The following is a 23,862-nucleotide window of genomic DNA, read 5'->3' on the forward strand; positions in this document are numbered from 1 at the left end:
TATTACCTAAAATGCCACGGTACTCCCTCAACCATGTGGTACTTTACATTTATTTATTTCCTAATTTATTCACATTTTAAAATGCCTTAAGGGTTCCAGTTTCTTTCAGTAGCAATGTTTATATTGATCCTATAAATCAGTCCCCGACAGAAATGTTAATAATTAATCGAAACGGGTCTGCAACCCTCAGTGATTGTTGTCACACTGTGAGATGTTTGGTGAGTAGAGACTGTAATGTCAGTCACAAAATGGAATACGTACGTTTAGCTGATGGAGGAAAAAATCCAAAAAAAGCGTGAGCGTGAGTCATCCATTATCATGTGCTGTCACACAGAAAAGCTGGGGTTGTTCTTTCCTTACAAGAGAAATGCAAAATATAAAGTATTTCACATGGTTGTGCATGTTAAACCTCTGTTGTGGTCACCAATGTCATCTCTAAAGCTGCATTTAAATAATGAGTCTGAGAAGCACAAATAACACCAAGAATACTGGATATGTGGTGACATCAGGTGAAGTGACGATGAAACACTCCAACTTCCCCTTCTCTGTGTCCATTCCTCCAGTCTTTGCAGCTGCCAGAGCTGGGCTGCAATCATGCTTGTGGATTCTCTCCTTTTTGTGTGTCCTCTGCTTTTCGGTAAGTAATTAAAACCTTTGGGAATTTAAATATGTATCAGATTCACATCTCTGTATGGATTTCAAGGGTATTTAAGGCCACATGATCATTACTAATATCATAAATATAATAACCTTAATGGATTTATGTGGAAAATAAATACTTCCATCTCCCGACCCCATTAGAAGCATGTATGCAGTTGGAGTATTTCAGTAGCTACATACATGTTTTATTTATTTTTGTCCCACAATGTCCAAGACATCAGGATTTATTTTCCAATAAACTAATTAAAATTACTGTAAAATGCTTTTTTCTTTTACACATCGTTGTAAAAGGTATTCTGAAGTATTGTTTCAAATTTTTCTGTCATGCCTTTTGTAGAATATCTAGCGACTAGAGACAATGTAGCCCTGAAGAAGAAACTAGGCTAAATAAATATTTAGATTTGGAAAAAGTTTTCCAAAACTCTTTGCCGCTTTTACATCAAACCTCTTTACCTCTTTTGCTTGTGTTTTACAACTTCTGATCTTTGCCTCAACAGCAGCCTTGTGTAGGGGCATTCAGACTCTTGTGCCATCCGTCCCTGACCAAATTCAAGCCCTGGTAGGCTCCTGTGTCATTATTCCGTGCTCCTTCACTCCTCCAGCACCTCATTTTCACAGGAAAGCGAAGAAGGAAACAGTTAGCATCCGCCTGAGTTTCAGAGGTGGCAGCCACTTCTTTCCTCTTCGCAGTACTGCTTTCAACAGTGAGGACCAAGATCAGATGAGCAGAGAATTCCACGGCCGCACAGCCCTCTTTGGACAAATCACTAATGGAGACTGCTCACTAAAGATCGAAAGGATCCGAATGGATGATGCGCGGGTGTTCGAGGTTGCTCTGAAGAGAGCTGATGACTTTCTCTGGGGAAAGCCGAGGAGGTTCAATTTGGATGTTGTGGGTGAGTGGTTGATCATAAAGCCAGGATGATTTACACAAATCACATCAAGACTAAACTTAATGTGTCTGTAATGACCAAAAGGATTAGGAAAACAATTTAAACACATTTTAATGACAAAATATGCAGATTTAGAACGAGTTGCACTTAACTTCCTGATACTAAAACATTTATTTCCACTTTCCACAGTCAATGAAAGTGATAGTATGTCACTGAATTTCACCATGTTTCCTTGATGAATTTATTTGTCACTGCACAAGAGCCAAGAGCCTAGGAAGTGCTGGCGGCTCTTTATATCAAAAATTGTTTTTTTCCAAGGATAGATACTCCAGAGGCTCCGATCATCAGTGGCATGCTGACAGCCACAGAGGGGCAACTGGTCTCTGTGAACTGCTCGGTCAACTATTACTGCCCCTCCAGACCTCCCATCCTGCAATGGATTTGGGAGAGAGGAGATCAGCTGAACATCACTAAGCCTCCGGAGATACAGACAGTTTTCCCAGAGCATCATAGACCCTTGATGTTGGCCTCTCTATCCTTCACCGTGTCACACCGAGTAAAGCCCAGGCTCAGATGTGAAGCCAGTTACCCAGGAGCCAAAGCACTGACAGCCTCTAAGGATCTGCACGTGACATGTGAGGAGATTTGAGTATATTCTTGCCATTTTACAAAGATTATGCTCTAAGTTCACATTTTAAATTCTTCAATTTGCTTTCTAGTTTCACCCAAAGATGTTGCAGTTCAGGTTGAGTCCAAGATAGTGAAGGAAGGGGGCAACGCCTTGTTGGTCTGCACATGTAAAGCTGATCCACCGGCATTTCAGTACCATTGGTCTTACAGCCAACAGGGCCGCACCATGTACCTCCGCCAGCGCACGCACACGGTTCGAGTGTTTAACGTCACACGAGACATGAGGGTGCGCTGCTCGGCACAGAACCTCATTGGTCGAGGAGAGTCCCAGCTTACGCCGCTGAACATTCTGTGTAAAACTATTTTTTTTGGGGAGGGGGATTTTGAATGACCATGTTTTCATCTCAGCTGTAGAAGATACTACCTCTTGATCAACCAGCCTTCTTGATATTTAAGTTCTTACAATTAACAAGTTCAGTATCTCCTGAGCATTGCTGTTTATTACCCCTGATATCTTTGATTGCTTTTATTTTGCAGCCTTTACATATCTAATATCACACTTAACTTTTTTCTTCCTTCCTAAAATAACAAAATGTCTAAAATCATATTATTTTCAAAACAAATCACATCAGATTGCATAAAAATCAATGTTAAGTTTAACACAACAGGTGTAGGAATGAATAAATCTGCTCTTTCTCATCAGACAAACCGGTCATCCTGCAGGTCTCCTCCACCTGTGTTCTGGAAGATTCGGTGGTAACATGTCATTGTTCGGTCGACTCCAACCCAAAAGCAGCTGTCACCTGGAGTGTGAATGGGACCGTACCACCTCATGATTACAACTTATCTGTAACATCTCAGCCTGACGAGCTAACTGCTGTTCTGAGGGGCCACATGGACGCACCTCAGACGGTGATTTGTTTTGCTGTCAACATACTCGGAAACGACTCCCTGCTGCTGTTGCTGCCTGCTGGTGGAGGAGGTGATTTTGTTTTAACAGCTTGTTTGCACCCCACATGGAAATTTCAAGTATGTGTAACACAATGTGCATGAATGAACATGGGAACATAAGAACATTACTGTCTTAGAACATAGACTGATTTCTCACCAACTGTGTCCTGGTCACACAAATCTTTTTGTTAGTGTTCTATATATTTTAACACACATGAATGTGTCTACGAGTATGTATATATTTACATATAATACCAGTAGAAAGCCCTACACTATATGTCACTAGCATTGCATATTTTATATTTTATTATTACCACAGCATACCTTGTAATATCCAACAACTAGTCTCTATATATCAATAATGTGTTTTCATGGACATTAAAGTATGCACATTCTTTCCATAGAAATATTTGGTGTTCTATTATAATGCTTAAAATGTTGCCATGTTTTCATAGGTCTTTTGACAGTTTCTCCTTTTTATCCTTACACAGAGACACTCTCCTTATCGATGGTGTTGATACCTGCTGCAGCCATATGCTCAGTTTTGCTGCTTCTGTTGGTCTTTTACTGCTGCTGCTGCTGCTACCGAAAAAGAGCTAAAAAGTACATGGTAAAATTGTCCCTTTTAATGTTTTGTTTAGGTATAAGTTTAAAGTTTTTCTATCTTCTGTTCATCTCAGAGAAATTCTTAACCGTGACCCAGTCATGTACCCTGGAGGAACGGGAATTTCTACGGACCAAATGTCGCTTTACATCAACTGCACAGAAGTGACTCATATCTACACCAATGGAAGCTACCAGCTTGTTTACCAGAACTCCACACCTCTCTTTGTCCACACCAAGCAGGTATTTTATTATCTGAGTGATGGCTATCTATAAAGAAACATCTAAAAATCCAAATTACTCAAATGCATTCAATATAAATTAACCTTTTCCAGGTATGTCCAATGGGCAGAAGAGGGGGGGAAAGAAGAAGAAGACGACAACAAACAAGGAGAAGAGGAGGAGCAGGAGGAGGAGATGTGGGTGTAGACAGAATTGGTGGTTTGGGAGTCAGAGAAATAAGAGAGGAAGATGGTAGAGCTGTGGCAGATGCAGAGACAGCCATCTACCTGGAAATCCTCTGAGCAGATTTGAGTTGACTTCTACATTATTTTGCAGCTCGCTCTCATTGTGATATTCACTGTGTTGCCTTGCTTTTCCAGCCTGTACTTACTGAATATTTGAATTTGAATTTATTAAAGGATAGCCCCTTGTGATGCAACATGTAATTTTCGAGGGGTTCCAGGAGACACATACAGAAATATAAAACATAAAAGACAACATTTGCTACATAGTAAGACATACAAACATTGCAATACATTACAAAACAATACAGCACAATGTGGTACAATAAAGACATTACATTTCATTAAAACAAAATACAAACAACTAATTTACCCTCATCAATCTCATCCCATCCCCATATTTCATATATTACAGTATACTGGTACGACACAAACAAAGTTGAATTGGTGAATGATTTAAAGACATGAGCAGTTTGAGATGGTTGAAAAGAAATGACTTGAAACAGTGAAAGGAGGAGATTGATCTGAGCAATAGTGGAAGATCCAGTCAGATGGAGATTTGGATTGTTGCAGCCAATTTCTTTGGAAATGTTGTGTACAGAATAGAAGGGATATCGCAAATATCTCAGAGGATATGATGATCTGAAAATATAGATGATCTGAAAATAAGACAAATAATTAAAATAAATACCTTCTTTTTTTTTTTTAAAGAATCCAGTGAAAATGTCTTCTGGGTGTGGGCTGTAGCCAGTTAAGTGAATTGTTCAGAACGCAGTAGTGACTTTCGGAAGGGACATCTCAAAACCAACCTACATAGTGAATTGAAAACAACATTAAGTGATTTGAGGTCGGTAGCATAGGAGTTTTAATAAATGATATCGGCGTAGTCTATGATGGTTGATAATCCTTTTTCTGATTGGGAATGTAAAACAGTTATTTGAACAATTTAGTGAAGACAAAATTAGAGTTAATGGAATGTTAAAGGAATGTTGGATTTAAGCTATATTGAAAGTATAAATAACAGTATAAGCTGCATAAAATACCATAATTACCTAAATGAGGTAGATTACTGAAAAAAAATGGGGGGGGGGGGGGGGGGGGGTACCAGGGTAGAACCCTGTGGAACACCTTTATCAACAACCAACTACCTAGACTGAGAAACATGAAAAGAAACACATTGGCTTCTATTGTGGAGATATGCTAGATAGAAAACAATTTATACGTAGATAGTGGTCAACCATATCAAAAGCTTTGGATAAGCAAATAAAACTTCCACCTGTAAGTTGGCCTCTATTGAAGGAGACAAAGATGTAATTTGTACATTTTAAAAGAGCTGTTGTGATTTGATCTAACACCAGAATGGAATGGGGATAAAATATTGAAATCCTTTGTTAGGAGCAGCAGACACAAACAACTCGGCAAAAACGCAAGTGAGAACCAGTGCTTTAAAGCCGGAGGCAGGTGAAGATGATTGTCTGGTGATGTGATTCAGGTGTGCCTGAGAGCTGCCCTGCCTGACCTGAAACTAGACAGCCAACAGAAAACACAAGGGAGGGGGAGAGGGCACACACTAGGGAAAACTCCTAACATCCTTGACATAATGTGAAAATATACTGATCATTACTATACTGATTAAATAATTAAGAAGACCAGTTTTTACATACCATATACAGACTTTTGATTTAACATTAAGACAAATGCATTCTTAAAGGTACCGTATTATAAAGCCAGAAGTCAATTGAAAATTGATGGTGTCCTTTTAATTTTCCAATGTTAAAATAACGACAGAAATTTAAGATCTAATTCATCTATATTATTGTGGTAACCTGTTATATAGATGGGAAGCTGTTTTTCAGTGTCCATGTGGGTATTCTTGTCATAGCAGATTAATGACTGCAGATAGACCATATGTGTTGCTTTATAATATAAGATGAGATCTTCCCTGCAGCCACAAAGGTAAAAGCTTTAGCATGCATCCCAACAGTGCCATTTCAGGGTTCTTGTGTAAAAGCAGCAAAGACAATAATGTCTCCAGAACAAATAAACTTATGTTGACTTCTCATCTGTTTTGTTGTGCGTGTGCATGCTTGTGAATGTGTATTCATTTTACAGTTATTTTCTAACCTATGTATACATTTGTGCATACGTATATATGTATACACATTCGTATGCATATACAGATATGTATGGTTTACATGTTATTTTTACTTTTGTAAAATAGCATTTTTATACGTAGTTACACTCTCCTACCGACTGTGGACAGAAAAGCTCTGCATACGCCGTTAATTTTATAGTAGAAGAAGACACTGACACCTCTCATTGGACGGAACCCGTCAGTCGGAAATTGCGTCAAATGTCGACACGCATCAGGCTTTTGGTGGGAAAATGAGTTCGTTTTCACACGTATTTATCTGAAAGGAATTAAAGTTCATTTTCCGACATACTATAGTACCACTTAAATGAAATATGTATAAGCTACAGAGAGCATTTTTTTTTTTTTTTTAGAGAAAAGCCATTCATCAAAGTCCTCTGGCTAATTACGAAAAGTTCAGTCCGTCTATTGTTTGCTAGCATTTTGTCTCCTTACTGTTTTATAGTCCAATAGTCCAATGAGAATAAACAGATTTTCCTTATTTTTCAATGTGGAGATCGTTATCACCCAAAGGACAATCTGCGGCATCTATTTCGTGGTTTGTTAATTGGCAACGATAGTACTTCGTGGTGGGTCTATTGTGGCTCTATTTCCAAAAGCGGGTCTGTTTTGGTTTTACAACGATTTAACAAAATGCCTGAAATAGAACTCAAACACGTCGTGTCTTGCAGTACTGAGGATCCAGTAAGTTAAATTGCGACTTAAATGTCTACTTTTTAAAAACCGTAATCTCCAGAATCTTATTCAGGTGTGACCCTTCTTTCCCTTCGCATGTTTTGTTGGAACAAGACCCACAAGGCAGAAAACCTCCTAAACTTTGACACTTACAGAAAGTGGAAATCTGCAAGGCCCGGAGAAAAACAAATATCAGTCATTCTGCAGGTATGCTTCTGCCTTTTCACCTCAAGTTGCAACATTTATGATGGATGTATGTATTATGGTCATTTTATTAAATATGTATTGTCTCCCAGCTATTTTACTGTGTTTGTCTGGTGCAGCAAATTTCAAAGTACCGGTACATTTTTCCTCTCACTGCTCACCTGCTAAGTTGCACATCAGTGATTATCGTTATTATCATTTACTCCCAATTATGTATTAGTGCTAAGCCGCATCAAATTTTTCAAAAAGCATTTCACAAACATTTCCTGAGAGATGTTGCATTGAATGTTTCTTATTTATGAAATGGAAATTATTTCACTCATTGTTTCTGTAATTTACAGCGGATTGTAAAAAGGTACAAAACCAGCATCAGCTTTTGAAAAAGTATTTTACAATTTGGCATAATAAAATAACCCAAACACTTGATTTTAAATTGTAAAAATTGGTGTCAGGATTGTTAGACTATGATCGCACATGCAATGTATGTGTGTCAGAGAAACTGTAAGTTTGGAAAGATTGCATAATTTTGTGTTTTGTATCTGTTCTTTCTTTTACTGTTTAAGCTCTGTTAATGCTGTGTTTGTTTTCTCTTTTTATTCTTAGTTTGAGAAGGAAGAGCAGATTCACAGTATTGATATTGGGAATGAAGGATCAGCTTTCATTGAGATCTTGGTGGGGAATTCTTCTGTTGTCAGAGACCAGGATTATGAGGTATTCTTGCAAATTAAATCACCAACATATGGACATCCATTTAATGCCTTTTCAGTTTATTCACATAAATCTCTCCTCTTTGTTAGGTTCTTTTGGTGACGTCTTCCTTTATGTCCCCAACGGAGAGCCGCAATGGCACCAACATGAACCGTGTTCGTTTCTTTGGGCCAAACCAGCTGCAGAAAAGCACAGCACAAGAAAAGTGGGACAGGGTAAAAATTGTGTGCACCCAGCCATACAGCAAGGTCAGAGCCCTGCCATTTAAATCCACATACAGAATATGTAAAACATGAGCATTTTGGAAGGTTTTTAGAATAGAATAGATTCCAATAGAATCAGGTGTAGAGGCTGATGTTATTATTGTTATAGAAGTAAGAAGTTCAGTTAAGAGAATGTGCAGTAAGTAGTTTACTCAGTAGTTTTTAAAATAATTCTAAAAGATTTCCTTCATGACCATTTTAGACCATAGCATACGGACTGGCCTTTGCAAAGTTTCACTCACCACCTGACAAAGATGACCCTCCACCAGCATCCTCACCAGTGAGTCATGGCTTTATTCTTAATATATCAGAATGTACATTTTAGTGATGTTTCTGTGTGCTGATTTGAAAGTACTTTTGAGAATTGTAGAATTTCAATTGAATACACTTATATTGCTTTACATGTCATCTGACATGACTTGAGACTGGTTTGTTGTGGGAAGAGTTTAGCACTAGTAAACCAAACAACTTTGTGGTGAATTAATTTGTTTTATCTCTTTGAACTGGTGCCATTGATTTTTTTTTTTTTTCATTCTCAGAAAATGACAAAACTGGGACAGTTCAGGGTGAAAGATGAGTCTCCTTCTACTGGGTCCAGCCTTCAGCCTGGCAGTCTCTTCTTCAGTCGAGACAATGCCACAAAGTCCAGCACTTCTGTCAAAGGTAAAGCTCTTTGGTTTTATCATCCACAAAACCTGTATTTAATTCTTGTGGGTTCAAAAAACATAGAACAAAGAAAAATAATAACTAGTGCTCTTGTTAACAGCTGCTTTTGAAGTTGGTCCTAAAAACATGGAACCAATGATTTTTTTTTTATCAAAGTACTTTGTTCCCTAATAGGATTTGAGCCCATTTTTCTTTTTAGTTTCTCCACAGAGTCAGAAATTAAGTTATGCAACTGCTGCCCTGCAGGCTGGCAGCAGCTCCAGTGCATCAGGCCAGGCACCTTCCTCCAGCGCTGGCTCAAATCAGGTAGTAAACCTCACAGCCTAACCATATTCTTCAGCCCTGAAAACCTGAACTGACATTTTACCAAATGAGCCATTGGTAGTTTAGTCAATAAGAATCATTATAAACTGTGATTTGAGTGTTTTAATGTACATTCTGGAAAGATGAAGCAAAGCTTTGTTTAAATAACTGCAGCCCAAAAACAAAGTTGAAATCTTTCAACTTATGGAATCCATGTCAGACACTTTATGTGACACAGGGTGTGTGTTAATATGGACAAGAGAGGAGACGGAATGAAAACAACAATAATAACAATAATATGGGGCTGTTCTTTACTGAGTGTCTCCCCATACCTGTCTGGGTTTTCTCCATGTATTCTGGCTTTCTCCTGCAGTCCAAAGACAGACATTGGGGGATGGGTGAATTTTCTTAGGCGTGAGTGTAAATGGTTGGTTGTCTTTCTGTGTTTGCTCTGTGATAAACTGGTGACTTGTCCTGAGTATTCCCAGCCTCTCCGCCAAAGGCAGCTGAGATGGAACCAAAAACATGAATGATCAGTCAAAGACATCTATTGAACTTCATCAGTCCACAGAAATTGTTTCTAAAATGTATCGGGCTTGTGTAAATGCTCTTTTGCGCGTCTTATTCAAAATTTAATTGAGTATTCAGTAAGAACTCAGAGGTTTTCTTCTGGTGACTCTTTGATGGAGGCCATATTTAGGTCTAATCGAACCAGGTAGCAGGTAGCTGTCAGGGGTTCTAATGTGCTTTTCTAGAGACCCATTACTGCTGATTATTGGGGCAGGATTAGAAGCGTCTGGGTATTTATAAAGCTTTTTTATCACCTTGCCTTTCCTAATGAGGATTGTAAACAAGTCACCCCAACACTGTATATGTATTTATGCTTGCAAGTTAGCTTGCCAAAAGTTAGCTGGCTCATCCATTATCCTACACCTTTTTGAGTGTGTTCTTTTGAGTGTTTTAAAGTGCTGTTTTTAGGGCCAGTTCATTTTACTTAATGATTTGAGAACATGAATACTCATAATTAATAGCAATGCTCAGCTATAATGCTCAGCTGTAAGAATGTGGAAGCTATCTCCTCCCCCCACACCTGCCAAAAACATATAGGAAACCATTATTTAGAATTCTCCGTCAGGGTGGTTTTTATGGCTTGTGAACAGTAATTGCTTTCTTGTAGCCACCAGCTAAAAGAAAATTTGAATTCAGCAAAGAGCAGCAGTCTGCCTCTGGGCCTCCTCCCTCAAAGAAAATGAGCCCAGCTGTCTCACCTGAGGCAAAAGCAACAACACCGAAACACAAGCCAAGCACAGCCAGCACACCAAGCCCCTCTGCCAAAAAAGGTAAGCTTTGGTGCCCTGCTGCTTTGGTATTATTGTTTGTCCATAAAATCAAGAGGGTAATTACTATAAATGCTTTAAAGGTTACAGTAAGAATAGATAGTGTTTTTCATACATACAAAAACCAAGGCTGTTATGTTACAAATAGTATATATGGCCAGCCCTTCATTCTTTTCCTTTCAGCATGCCCTGCACAAAAGTCTACTGAGAAGAAGAGGGAGAGCTTGCCAAAACCTGAAAAGACCCCCAAACAGCAGAAAGCCAAATCCTCGGGTGTGGAGCAGGTCCCAATCAATAGGCTCATGGATGGGGTCGTGTTTGTCCTTAGTGGTTTCCAAAACCCTTTCAGGGGAGAGCTGAGGGAAAAGGCTTTGGAAATGGGGGCCAAATATCGACCCGATTGGACACCCGACTCCACACACCTCATGTAAGAGTGAGATTTGTTTATCAGCATGGATGGATGTAGAACTTATTATTAGAACTAATTTCTTTTTTTCCCAACAGAAAACTAGTGAAACGTACTCATTCCTCACGTTAATCATCAAATCAATCTTTATTTATATAGCATCTTTTACAATCAAAATTGTTTCAAGGCGCTTTCCAGAATCCCAGGACCTAACCCCAGACAAGCAACAGTGGCAAGGAAAAACTCCCCTTTAATAGGAAGAAACCTTGAGCAGGACCAGGCTCATGTAGGGAGAGGAGAGGAGAGGAGAGGAGAGGAGAGAGGAGAGGAGAGGAGACGAGAGGAGACCATTTCCCAGTGGGGTGACAGAGGCCTGTCAGGTGATCATGTTTCTGGACCCCGGCAGCCTTGGCCTATAGCAGCATAGATAAGATGTTTACCTAATGATTAGACGACCCCCTAAGTATGATAGTTTGTCTTGTCTATGATAATAACTGGAACTGCAGAATTAGTAACAATGCGCTTTTTCAAAGAGGTAGGTTTTAAGTCTGATCTTAAAAATAGAGATGGAGTCAGCCTCCCGTACCTGGACAGGGAGCTGGTTCCACAGCAGGGGGCCTGGTAGCTAAATGCTCGGCCCCCCATTCTACTCCTAGAAACTCTGGGGACCACAAGTAGACCAGCATTCTGAGAGCGGAGCGGTCTATTGGGCTGGTAAGGTATCACTAGCTCCTCCAGGTAGGTTGGAGCTAGTCCTCTGAGGACCTTGTAGGTCAAAAGAAGGGTTTTTGGAAATTATTCTAAATTTAACGGGCAGCCAATGAAGAGATGCCAGTACAGGAGTTATGTGATCTCTTTTGTCAATACCTGTCAGAACTCTGGCAGCAGCATTTTGGATCAGCTGGAGGCTTCTTAAAGAGTTGTGTGGACACCCTGATAATAAAGAATTGCAATAGTCCAGCCTGGAAGTAACAAATGCATGAATTAACTTTTCAGCATCATGCCGCGTCAGTAGTTTCCTGATCTTTGTGATGTTTCTCAGGTGAAAAAAGGCACTTCTAGAGACTGTTTTAATGTGTGAGTTGAAGGAGAGATTTCGGTCAAAAGTTACTCCTAGATTCCTCACAGAGAGACTAGATGTTAATGAGATACCATCTAGAGTGATCATGTGATCTAATCTATCCCTGAGAGGTTCAGGACCATGACCTCAGTTTTTCCTGAGTTAAGGAGGAGGAAATTTGAAGACATCCAGGACTTTATGTCTTTAAGACAGGTCTGGAGCTTCACTAACTTCTCTGTCTCTGGTTTCATGGATAAATAAAGCTGAGTGTCATCAGCATAACAATGAACATTTATCCCATGCTGCCGAATAATGTTCCCTAAGGGAAGCATGTACAATGTGAAGAGGATTGGTCCGAGTACAGAACCTTGAGGAACTCCATGGCTAACCCTACTGTATGAGGAGGGAACACCATGGACATGAGCAAACTGGTATCTATCAGATAAATACGATCTAAACCAGTCTAGTGCTGTCCCTTTAATCCCAATCACATGTTCCAGTCTCTGTAACAGGATGCTGTGATCAACTGTATCAAAAGCAGCACTGAGGTCCAGCACAACCAGCATAGAGACTAGTCCATGATCTGAAGCTATAAGAAGATCATTAGTAACTTTAAGAAGTGCTGTTTCTGTGCAGTGATGAGCTCTAAAGCCTGACTGAAACATCTCAAACAGGCTGTTCCTCTGCAGGTGCTCCAGTAACTGAGTCACCACCACCTTCTCTAGAACTTTAGAGATAAAAGGAAGGTTGGATATTGGCCTATAATTTGCTAAGACATCAGGATCCAGTGATGGTTTTTTAAGCACCTTGTAGGACCGGGGTACGTAACCTGACACTAAAAACCATTGATCTGGTCCAGGATATAGAACTGCCTATCAATGGTAAAACATCCTTCAACAGGTGTGTTGGGATGGGATCTAAAAGACACGTGGTGGTCTTGGAGTTCTGAATTAGCGATGACGCCTCAGAAAAATATGAGCACAATAAACCAAGTGATTTAGTTGCAAGGGTAGTTGAGCTAATCCAGATCAAAATCGAGAGTTCATTGCATCACTTATGATCTCAACATATTTCTGCTCAAATCAATTATTTTTCAACTTCAAATCAAATCAGAGTTACTTGTTAAGTTATAACCTACGTATCTGCATGGTAACAACATGTCATGTCCTGGTATGCAAACTAGCTTGTAATGCAGAGGTCTAATTCCTCAATCTCCTCGTCCACTGATTCATGCTCCAGATAAGATGAAAATTTCTCTGTGCCACTGTGGAGATTGTTACCCCCACAGAACTAGATACTCATTAAGAGAATTAGACAGGCTGTACAATCCTGATCCTACGAGTGCATTTATCATGTCCTGTCATAGTTTGCATGATGTGACCATGCCACACACTTTGAGCCAGTGTGAGATTTGACTTAAGAATCCAGCATCCTGGTGGTGCATCCTGAAAAAATCAGCAAATGTTTAAAACCCCTCTATTTATTATATAATAGTATAAGTTGGTGGAAAATTTGACCTGCAGTCTTTAAAAACAACATTATAATATCTTGATAAGCAAACAAAATCCTGACGGTGTATGACAGCGACACTAAATACCTTGGAAATATCAGCCTTTTTACTTTAAAGTCTTCGACTTTAAAGTGAAAAGGGTGACTTCTAGGGTGAGATATTTTTATCTATAGTTGTTTTTTCACATCAGATTACAGGATTGCGTAACAGTGCTTTAAGCACTCTACTAATTCAGTTTGATTGCATCTTGATCCTTGCTGTCAGAGTTGTCAGTTTCACTTGTTAGGATCTCTTTACTGATGTAAGTGTCTCTCTTTTTCGCTCTCTCTCTCTCTCTCTCTCTCTCTTTTGGCCCATTAATCTCCAGCTGTGCCTTTGCCAACACCCCCAAATACAGCCAGGTGAAAGCAGCAGGGGGCTTTATCGTGCGAAAGGAATGGGTGATTGACTGTCATAAGAGAAAACAGAAGCTATCTTACAAACGGTAAGAAAAAGTGAAAAACAATGAATTTTTTAAAGCTTCAACCAGAGGAGCAGGTAGAAGGGGATTCAGCATCTAAAAGGGCAACACTCCAGGGTAACAGCATGATTTTAACATGGGCTGTGTATCCAGCGAATGAACACACATCAGATTAGTACTTTCTCTAAAGCCACTTCCTCTGTTAATAGTGCAACCTGTGCGCAGCACTCGCCGAGCGATACATGCAGAAATGCTCCTCACAGCAGGGGCGTCCACTTATGACAGAGATCATTGTAACCTTGTGCAGCTGATGCCTGCTGTGATCATGAATTCAGCCCAGCAGGCTCCAAGAGCTCCCTAATTATATGACTCATTACAAGGGTAGCTTTTGAAACATCAAGGTCTTCTGGCATCACTCCACATCTAGTCTCCTCAATAATGCAGTACAGAGCGTCGTGAAGGAGCTTGGAGATATTAATTTCAATAGCTGTGTAGTTGTTGCACTGTACTAAGCTTGGCAACTAAAATGGAACTAAAATTTCATGCTGTTATTTTCTGTTGCGCACTGCTGACCTTGGTTTTAAAACCACCACCCTCCCACTATAATACTGAATGAAATCTAGTACTAGTACTATTGCATTAGCTGTGTTGTATTTCAGCCATCTGACAGAAAAGTAAAATAGCTTTGCTTCTTTAGGTTGCAGTGTGGTACACTAAAAATACTATTATTGTGCTGAGTTAAAAACTAACACATGATATATGTAAAGTAGTTTAGGAAAAACAAATCCACCATGTGTGGTCAGCATTTCTGATTTGATACTTCTATTTCTGGTGAGCAATTTTTAAAAAGAAACTTCCACTTTTCAGGACTGATGATTCACTACGTATTAGTTGATTTATTAAACATCAGAGATCATGACACCTTTAAATTGTTAAAAAAAAAAAAAAAATCAAAAACAGAAGTTTCCTTATTTTTCTCCTTTTAAGTTTCCACACAGCACATTTGGAATCGGGTGCCTGACAAAAGACCTTCACACAATTTTTTGAGTTTGTTTTTGTATTTATATAAATAAGATGCAGTGATTCATTTTCCATTGTTTCAGATAATTTATCTGGATATGATTCAGTCTATAATTGGACCTTTTAAACAATCTACAGTCCTTAAGAAGGCTGTAAGGTGATGCTTTTAAAGTATACATTACCGATATGAGCTATAGGTTTTCTCAGAATTTCAGGACGGTATGTGTTGCAGGTTGTGTCGTCACGCAGTTGCAAATATCAGTTATTTTATAACATTTGTGAAAATCCCCCAACTCAGCTGCCCCTCGTGTTTTATAGAATAATCCATTCGCTTGTCCTCCACCAATATTGTTATCTCCAGAGTGTTCACCATTGTGGGTGTATTCCTTATTTAAAAGGTGCATCTGTGATGGGTAATTAAAAGGCCACTTACTTTGATGATGAGCACCTTAACAAATACGCACACTCGCACTTAAACTATCGCACACGCATTTGCCAACGAGCATCTGGTGGCAAACACGCAGCTGACATGGATGCATATTCCACAATGTGCATGTTAAAGAGAAGATAGCAAAGCAACCCAGAAATGCTTCCTCCAGTTGAGAATAGAAACTGGAGAGAGAGAGCAGTAAACACTCAAGTGGGTCTACAGCATCCTGACACAATAAATTTGAATAAACAAGGACATTTTCTCATTAAAGCCAAGCCTCAAATGCGGGATTATAAAACTGTTTTTGTGGTGAATCCAAAATAACAGTCGCAGTCATAATAACCAGAATGTTTTTCTTCTCAGATTAATCCAAATTGTGGGCTGATGTAAATATTTAGACCATGTCACAGATTGCTTTAACCCCATTTGAAGTCATAACTCAATATCTTAATGTTTCACCGTTCCCTTTGTTATGCACCTGCATCTGTCTCTGCTTTGACCGTTCTCAACAAATATGCTTTCTCCCTGACCTGTGTCCACGTTGTCCTAAATTGCCTCGAGGACAGTGTCTTCTTCTTTTGCTTTATTACAATCTGTGAGCCAGCAGAGCCGTGTTAAAATAGAGACGCATACTGTCGCCTCAACTTTCTTGCAGGTGTGGATGTTGTTGGTTTTTTGTGGCGACTGCATGGGGATCTAATATTAAATATATACAGTAGTAATGTTGTAAATAAGGTTTTAAACATAAATGTTTCTCGTAAACGGAGAGGGAGGCGGACAGCGTGGCAGCTGGTTTGCTGGCGTTTAATCAATCCACCGTCAACTCCAACTTTTTTTGCAGATATTTGATGGATGGACCAGAGTCGAGCTCAGAGAGTGAAATGGAAGTAGATGATAAAAGTGAAGAGGAAGTGGACACAAAGGTAAAAGTTCATTCGTTTTTGGTGGGGAAAAAAATTCTTAATTTGCCAGTGGGTTTAATGCTGTTTTCCCACTGATGTCTGCATCCTCCCCAGAAGGAGAGAAGAGTGACCCCTAACATCAAACAAAAACTAATGATTGAAGATGAATTTGCTGGCTCAACTGATTTGGATGAACCAGGTTGGATTTTTTTGCTACATTAATCATCTTCACACCATAACATAAATATCTCCACCAAATAAAGAATACTACGTTAGATTTCCCTGGTGTTTTGCACATTATTGGGCTGGAAATAATGTGTGGCTTAATGCAAACTGCTAGTTTTTCAGTCTTTCAATGATGTTTTGAGTCTTATAGAGACTTTATTTAACATTTTTTGATGTCCAGGTCTAACGTTGCATCAGAGTTTCTGGAATGTGGCATTTTTGATTAAGATGAATCAAATGGTTTCAAAATAAGTTCCCTGTTGTTGGTCTAATTGGCAGAACCTCTCTAAGACGAGGGCTTTCTGGGTAAGATCAGATCTAATAGGTGCATAGAGCTTCGTCTGCGTTGGTTGGCTCATCTTTCTACCATGGTTGGCTACACTTTATCACAACAAATGTCAATGAAGCCAATAAACCCTAAAAAAATGCTCCTGTGAGTCTTGTATGAAATCAAAAATTCTCCTTTTTAAGACGTAACTGAAAACTAATTAACAGGCTATATCAAAGTAATTAAAGGTGTTGTGGAGAACTGGACCACTACTATTGAGTGATATAGGAAGAGCCTTTTATCAAATGTTTTACCTGCAAGTGATAAATAATGTAATGAAAATGAATACATTTGTGTGTATGTGTGTATATATATATGTATATGTATGTATGTATATGTGTGTATATGTATATATATGTGTGTGTGTATATATATGTGTGTGTGTGTGTGTGTACACATATGTGTATATATATATGTGTGTGTGTGTGTGTGTGTATATATATATATATATATATATATGTATATGTATATGTATATGTGTGTATATATATATATACACACACACACACACATATGTATGTATGTATATGTGTGTATATATAATTGTAGTATATGTATGTATGTATGTATATGTGTGTGTGTGTGTGTATATATATATATACTGTGTGTGTGTGTGTGTGTTTGCATGCAGTTGGTTGATTAATATACCGATTTACTGATCGTTGCCGTCATTTTTTACTGTGAAATTTTAAATGCTGAAATTGTCATTTGCCTTTTCCTCTAACATTGTCAGTTTTAGGAAAATATGTGGTGGGGGGGTAGAAAGACCTATAGGTGACGGTGAGACAATGTGAGTTTGGCATAAGACATAAAGATATTGATTACACACTCCAAGGGATGAGTTAACAAATGCCACAATGCCAAGAGCACACCTACAGGGACTGTTGAAGGCAAAAGGAACTCACTGTGAAGGGACTTGGACATGATTCTCATTTCTATGTTAATGTAAATCCAGAATTAAAGCAGCAGGCTGCATCAGTGAGTGTGTGCAGCAAACACTGACCCTCCTAACATAGTGGAGCACCACTTTAATTTGACATCCTTATTTTTTTTCTTTGAACAACACATGGGAGGATTAGTCTTTGAGGTTAATTTCATCATATGATGTAATTGTTTTTTTCTCAGGTGATGATTCTGCTGTCGACACTGAGGATGAGCTGCAGAGGTAAAACCACACCATTGATGCTTTTATACTTCCTTACTACTGAGACATTCCTGGAGGTGGTATTGGTTATGGCTGGCTGGCCTGCTGGGTGGGGCATTCCTGTGAATGTGATTGAACAGTTAAACTAAAATGTTCAATAATGTGGCAATAATGTGGTTCTTTTGGAAACAGTCCAGCTGGGACCAACATGATCTGCTTTAGTTTGTCCAAGCGGTGCATCTCTGTACCACCACACCAGTGTGGGAATTTTGCATTGCTGGAATTATTATTATTTTTATTTATATAGTTTTTCTTGACTGCTTTATCCCTCTGGGGGTCAGGTGCTGCGCCATCTCATCGCAGGATCATATATTGGCATTTGGGGGTTTGGTTCCTTGCGTAAGGGTACCTTGGCAGTGCTCTGAAGGTAGCCTGGCATCTCCCCTTGCTACTAGAATAACAGCAATATTTTTGCTGTACAGATAAACCAACCATTGATTAGAAATCCCCGTCAGTAAACATGAATAACTCTAAAATCAAAACACTACACTCTTGCTTCTCTGCAACCTGCCGACAAGGGTTCATAACTTGTTTAACTCATCTTGCTATTGATGAACATTTACTACAATTTATTCATTTATTGGATACAACATTTCTCCGCACTAATAACTGCACAAACCTAAAATAGCAACATCAGCTCTTTGAACACAGTCTCAAAGATGAAGGTGGAATAGTTATATTGACTACTTACACAGAACTATCTATTACAAATCTGCACAAGCTACAGAAATGAGCAACTCCTGTGCTTGTATTTAAGTGGATTTTGCTCAACGTGGAGTAATGACCGGGAGACAGAGGAATCTCATGTTGGGCCTTGGCTGATAGCAGCAGTTATTTCAATCAAGCTTTCTCCCCCATTGCTGCAAGGCAGCAAGTTAAGAGGTTGCTTCTGTGGAATTATATAGTAGATGAGATAAAAATGAATCCTTCTATGTGTCCTTGCAATAGGGTCGAAAATGAGAGCAGGCGGAAGAAAGCAGCAGCACAAAAAAAGTCTGTGGAAGAGGAAGATCCATACGGAGGATCAACCGATGAAAACACGGATGCCGAAGCTGAGCAAGACCACCCGATCCCTGATTTGCCAGGTATACCTGTTATCGCTGCGTCCTCGTCTTGTCTCGTTCAAATCCACTTGCAGGAAGAACTGCCCTTCCTTAACCAGCACACCCTACAAAGACTGAGAGTAATGAACAAATATTTGTTTTCTATGCTCCCTTTTATTCAAAAACCTTCATCTCTCTGTATCCTGTTTTGTTGTCTCTCTTCCATACCTGTATTCCTTCAGAGTTCCTGAGCGGCAGGCACTTTTTCCTTTATGGTAAATTTCCGAACAACGAGAGGCGCCTGCTGCTGAGATACATCACTGCTTTTAATGGGTATGCATATCTATCACACCTTTAATCATTTCTGTTTGGAATGGAAATGAATTCCTTGCAAATAATAATGCTGTCTCCTCTGTAGAGTGATTGAGGACTACATGACGGAGAAGGTGCAGTTTGTGGTGACCAGTGAAGGATGGCACAGTTCCTTTGAGGATGTGAGTTGAAATTTAAGACTTAGTTTTTGTAAAATTGGAGACCTAATCACCTTTAAAAAAAAAGTTTAAAAAAAGTATATATAAGAAAAAGCATTGAATTGAAGCAAATGCACTGCTTTCTTTTAATCTCAATTTAAAGACAAACCTCAGAATGTGATATGTTTTACCCATTAAATGACACCCAAATATCAATTCTCTTTTTTTTGTTCAGTCTCAGCTCTCAGATTTAATATCTCACTGTGACAGTTGGTTATATTACACCAAAGAATATTGTTTGACCCCCTCATTATGTCACATCTGCTACTCTTGTAACAGGCGCTGATGGAGAACAGCAGTCTGAACTTTGTCAAGCCCGCGTGGATTTACGCCATCAACGAACGACAAAAGATGCTACCCTATCAACCCTACACTGTCGTCCCATGAACTTCCTCTCTACATACAACCATGTGTGATGTTAAAGAGAAGCATCAGGACAAGTTGCACACTTGTTCCAGATTCCTGGTTCCTCAGTCATAAAAACACTGAGCTTACATCAGCTTCATACTGTTATCTCTGAAATATCTCTAACAAATTGTCTACTCTTTTGTCTCAGTTTGGGGTAAAGAAAATACTGCTAAATTGTCTGTTGGCTTTACTTTTGAAGTTGTTACCAGCCTTTCATTTGAAGAGCATTCTCTGCTTATCAAGAAAAGAAGCTCTGGATCAGTTCCATGGTAAACGTGCCTGTACTGCAGCTTGCTGGAGCTCACTGCAGCTACCTCAGGCTCTGTCTGGAAATGAGTTATCACCCTTTGCTGGCTGCCACTGGCACTGATAAGACTTAAGCTTGTGAACCAAGCAGACCATAATAACGTTAGCCTAAAGTCAGCTCAAGTGTTTTGGGTTGTTTTTCTTTTTCCTTCTAAGGTTGCAGCCACCTAAATTTAAAATCAGAACAAATACCTTATAAAACCCACAGGTTTTTTTTCCCATTTTCCTGAATGCCATAAATGATCATTTCTGTTTTGTGTTTGTCACAAATGCTTCACTTTAGATGTTTGTGTTTATTTTATTAATGTTAGATAATGGATATTGCAAGTGATGGCCTGGTTTCAAGGTATGGATTTAAGAGATTTGTCTTAGGTCTCCTTTAAAAGCACGTACATTTATATTGTAGTAATTTTTATCTTAATAAAATACCTTTGTATGTAAAGGGATTGGGGTTTTTTGCCACATTTGCAGCTCTCCTCTTTCTCTTTTCTGTTCTCTTTGATGGTAGCTCAAGAGCTGCTCTCTTCCCCTTCATTCACTCTCTCTTGAGCCCTTTCTCCACCCTCTAATTTACTTGTCATCCTGCATGGCGCTCAAAGCCATCGGTCTTGGGTCAAAGGGATTAGAAAGACAGAATCTGGAGGAAAGGCAGCAAAATGAGCGGGTGGTTTCAAGAGACTGGCCTCTGGGGACATGCAAGGATTTGGCCATTGCATTTACAGCCAGGCCAAATATTCGGCTGTATTCATGCACTCTCAGACTTATGGGTTCACCTTTGATTCAGGCACTTGTTTGGTAAAATGGGACTGTACAAGGGCAAAACCATTTGGGCTTGTATCAACTATCAATGAAGGTGGAGCAGCTTTCAAATGGTCTCACCTGACCCCTCAAAACTGTCACGTTGCATATTGAACCAGTCCACACGACCAGTAACAGAAACATCCTCTGAAATATTGATGCTTCAATTATTGGGATTTCATTTTGCATAAAGTCTCTTAAGTGAAGCAAACAAGTGGACACACATATATATACAGTATATACTGTATATATAAAATTATTTATTTTATTATATATATTTTATATATATATATATAATATAAAGCTATGTGAAATTTAGCTGTGAATTTTGTGTTTAAAATGCATTTTCTCCTGTAGTTCTTGAATCTCATCCTGCTTTTCAGGAGGGTTTTGTCATCTCACTTGTTGATCTGCAGTCAAGCCTCTCTGTTTACTCTCAATAACAGTGGTGTGTACATTTTGGGCAGAGCCTCAACCTTTAGATACCAAGCCATCAGGGATGCCACCACTGTGGTGCTGCAATGCTCTCTGCCTATGTCAAATTTACCATACGGTCCCATATTTCTCCTTTTTTCATTGTAATGATTCTGTCAAAAGTCACAGTGAATCGCAGCTGTGCCTGGGAGCAGTGACACTAGATGAATGTTTTATATTATAAAATTGTATTTTTCAGTTCATTAATCAATTTCTTTTGAAGCCCTGACCATATTTATTTATACAAATACCTGTGTAATGCATTTACCTTAAGATTTCATTTAAGATCAACTTCATGTGTACCGGTACTTGAATGTTGGACAAATATGAGTTAAAGGCCTTAAGTGAATGATGATTCAAATATCTACTGGTTACTGTTTCAGAGATCAATTGAACCGCCCCATCAAGATAACTAATTGACTATAAATTCTAATATAAACTGACACATATAATCACTATAACAATGCCAACAACAATGATGATGTAATCCTGTGTGTGTTTATAGTTGGAGAAACCATTTTAATTGTATAGCCATTCAACAGTTCCAATTAAATGAATCCTTATTGTATAGGAGCAAACTTTAAGGGAACCAAGTCCTAATTCGTCTATCTATTCAGTAGTTCTTGGTTTGAAAGGACATCTACAGTATGATCCAAATCTCCTGTTCCACCACACCCCAAAGGTGCTCTGTTGGATTGAGATCTGCTGACTGTGGAGGCCACTGGAGTACAGCAAACCCATTGTCATGTTCCAGAAACCAGTTTGTCAATGAGCTTTGTGACACAGAGCATTATCCTGCTGGCAGGGAGGGACATGGTCAGCAGCCAAACTCAGGTAGGCTGAGGCTTTTAAATTATGCTCAGTAGCAAATAAAGGAGTCCAAATGTGCCAAGATAATAGCCCCCACACTGTTACACCACCACCACCAGCAGCAGCAGCAGCCTGACCCGTTGATACCAGGCAGGATGGTTTCAAGTTATTCTTGCCAAATTCTGACCATCTGAATGTTGAAGCTGAAATCAAGAGTTTTCCAAGTTTTTCCAGTCCTCTAGAGATCACTTTTACTGTCTGTGCTAATTGCAACCTCATTTTCCTGTTGTTAGCTGACAGGACGGGCGCTGGTGTGGTCTTCTGCTGCTGTAGACCAGCTTCTACAAGGTTGGACGTGTTGTGCATTCCCGCGTTGTAACGAGTGGTTATTTGAGCTTCTGTTGCCTTTTGATCCTCTCAAACCAGTCTGTCCATTCTGCTCTCACCTCTCACATCCACAAGGTCTTTTTATCCCCTATCCACTGCTGGTCACTGGATAGTTTCTCTTTTTAGGACCATCCTTTGCTAACCCTGAAGATGGTTGTGTCTGAAAAGCCCAGTAGATCGGCAGTTCCTGAAATACTCACACCAGTCCCTATGGCACAGACAAACATTTGTTCAAATTCACTTAAATCCCCATTTATTCCCTTGCGGGTACTTTAAAATTCACGTTTAAAATTCAGCGCGTCACCTTGACCGCGTCTACATGCTTAAATGCATTGAGTTGCGTCCACCAGCAATTAAACATGTAGACCTAACAATGAGGCTGGTGGGTCTCTCTAGCTTGTCTCTCAGAAGTGCTGGCTGGATGATGCTGAAGGCCCTGGAGCAACCAAGGAACATGACCCTCACACTGCTGCCAGGCTTCTATAGGTGACAGGACTTCAGGATATCTTATCTTCCTCTTCCTTCACTGGTTCCTCACCTTGCAGTAGATTGACATCAGCATAATCTGGTTCATTTTTTTCACTTATTATAAATAACAAAAGTAAAAAACTCAGTGGCTGATTGTTTGTTGATGTACCACTAGCTTTTCAATATTTAACTTATTAATATATTGCATAGTTAGGGAGCATTTACACGCTACATTATGGGACATATTGAGTGCAGTAGGGCGAACCTCACTTAATATTCAGGTTAGTATTAGCCTCTGCCATCAGGAGAAGATAAATGAGTCTTCCAATTTTAGTCAGCAGGATGGAAAATATGGATATATAAACAAAAACAGCCAAATTGTAGTATAAAGATATGCAGTCTGTAAAACTCCACAGGTTGTAAAGATCTAAAGTTTCTGATGATCCACAGTGTAGAGAGATCTATGGTTAGAAAGACCTACAGCTTACAAGAGTCTTGTCTTCGTTGTTGTCTTCATCTTCTTAACCGTTTCGTCCCTTTTGGGCTGACGGGGAGGGGACACATGGGTGAAGGCAGGGTTCGCC

At 39.3% G+C, this 23,862-nt stretch overlaps 2 protein-coding genes across 5 annotated transcripts; both read left to right on the forward strand.

Annotated features, from left to right (window-relative positions):
• Positions 1-496: 496 nt before the first annotated feature.
• LOC130532283 (sialic acid-binding Ig-like lectin 5) lies at positions 497-4,398 on the forward strand. 2 transcript variants are annotated; one of them, XM_057044824.1, is made up of 9 exons: positions 506-637; positions 1,158-1,219; positions 1,351-1,556; positions 1,877-2,188; positions 2,273-2,536; positions 2,887-3,165; positions 3,626-3,737; positions 3,815-3,980; positions 4,073-4,398. In XM_057044824.1, exons 1-9 carry the CDS (start codon positions 521-523, stop codon positions 4,259-4,261), a joined length of 1,707 nt encoding a protein of 568 aa, XP_056900804.1. In that variant the 5' UTR covers positions 506-520; the 3' UTR covers positions 4,262-4,398. The 2 variants fall into 2 exon arrangements, with proteins under 2 accessions (XP_056900805.1, XP_056900804.1); XM_057044825.1 differs by having other exon boundaries at positions 497-637; positions 1,158-1,556.
• Positions 4,399-6,541: 2,143 nt separating this feature from the next.
• xrcc1 (X-ray repair complementing defective repair in Chinese hamster cells 1) lies at positions 6,542-20,783 on the forward strand. Of its 3 annotated transcripts, XR_008952296.1 has the most exons (18): positions 6,542-7,037; positions 7,143-7,235; positions 7,836-7,943; positions 8,030-8,188; positions 8,406-8,483; positions 8,743-8,866; positions 9,069-9,175; positions 10,350-10,512; positions 10,693-10,936; positions 13,853-13,969; positions 16,237-16,318; positions 16,412-16,496; positions 17,976-18,015; positions 19,003-19,139; positions 19,340-19,430; positions 19,516-19,591; positions 19,907-20,668; positions 20,703-20,783. XR_008952296.1 is itself a non-coding variant. In XM_057044816.1 (17 exons), exons 1-17 carry the CDS (start codon positions 6,987-6,989, stop codon positions 20,012-20,014), a joined length of 1,863 nt encoding a protein of 620 aa, XP_056900796.1. In that variant the 5' UTR covers positions 6,542-6,986; the 3' UTR covers positions 20,015-20,783. The 3 variants fall into 3 exon arrangements, 2 of the variants coding, with proteins under 2 accessions (XP_056900796.1, XP_056900797.1); XM_057044816.1 differs by having other exon boundaries at positions 19,907-20,783; XM_057044817.1 differs by having other exon boundaries at positions 16,415-16,496; positions 19,907-20,783.
• The last annotated feature ends 3,079 nt before the right edge of the window (positions 20,784-23,862 follow it).

The sequence above is a fragment of the Takifugu flavidus genome, chromosome 10 (assembly GCF_003711565.1).
Source record: "Takifugu flavidus isolate HTHZ2018 chromosome 10, ASM371156v2, whole genome shotgun sequence".
Classification (NCBI taxonomy): domain Eukaryota; kingdom Metazoa; phylum Chordata; class Actinopteri; order Tetraodontiformes; family Tetraodontidae; genus Takifugu; species Takifugu flavidus.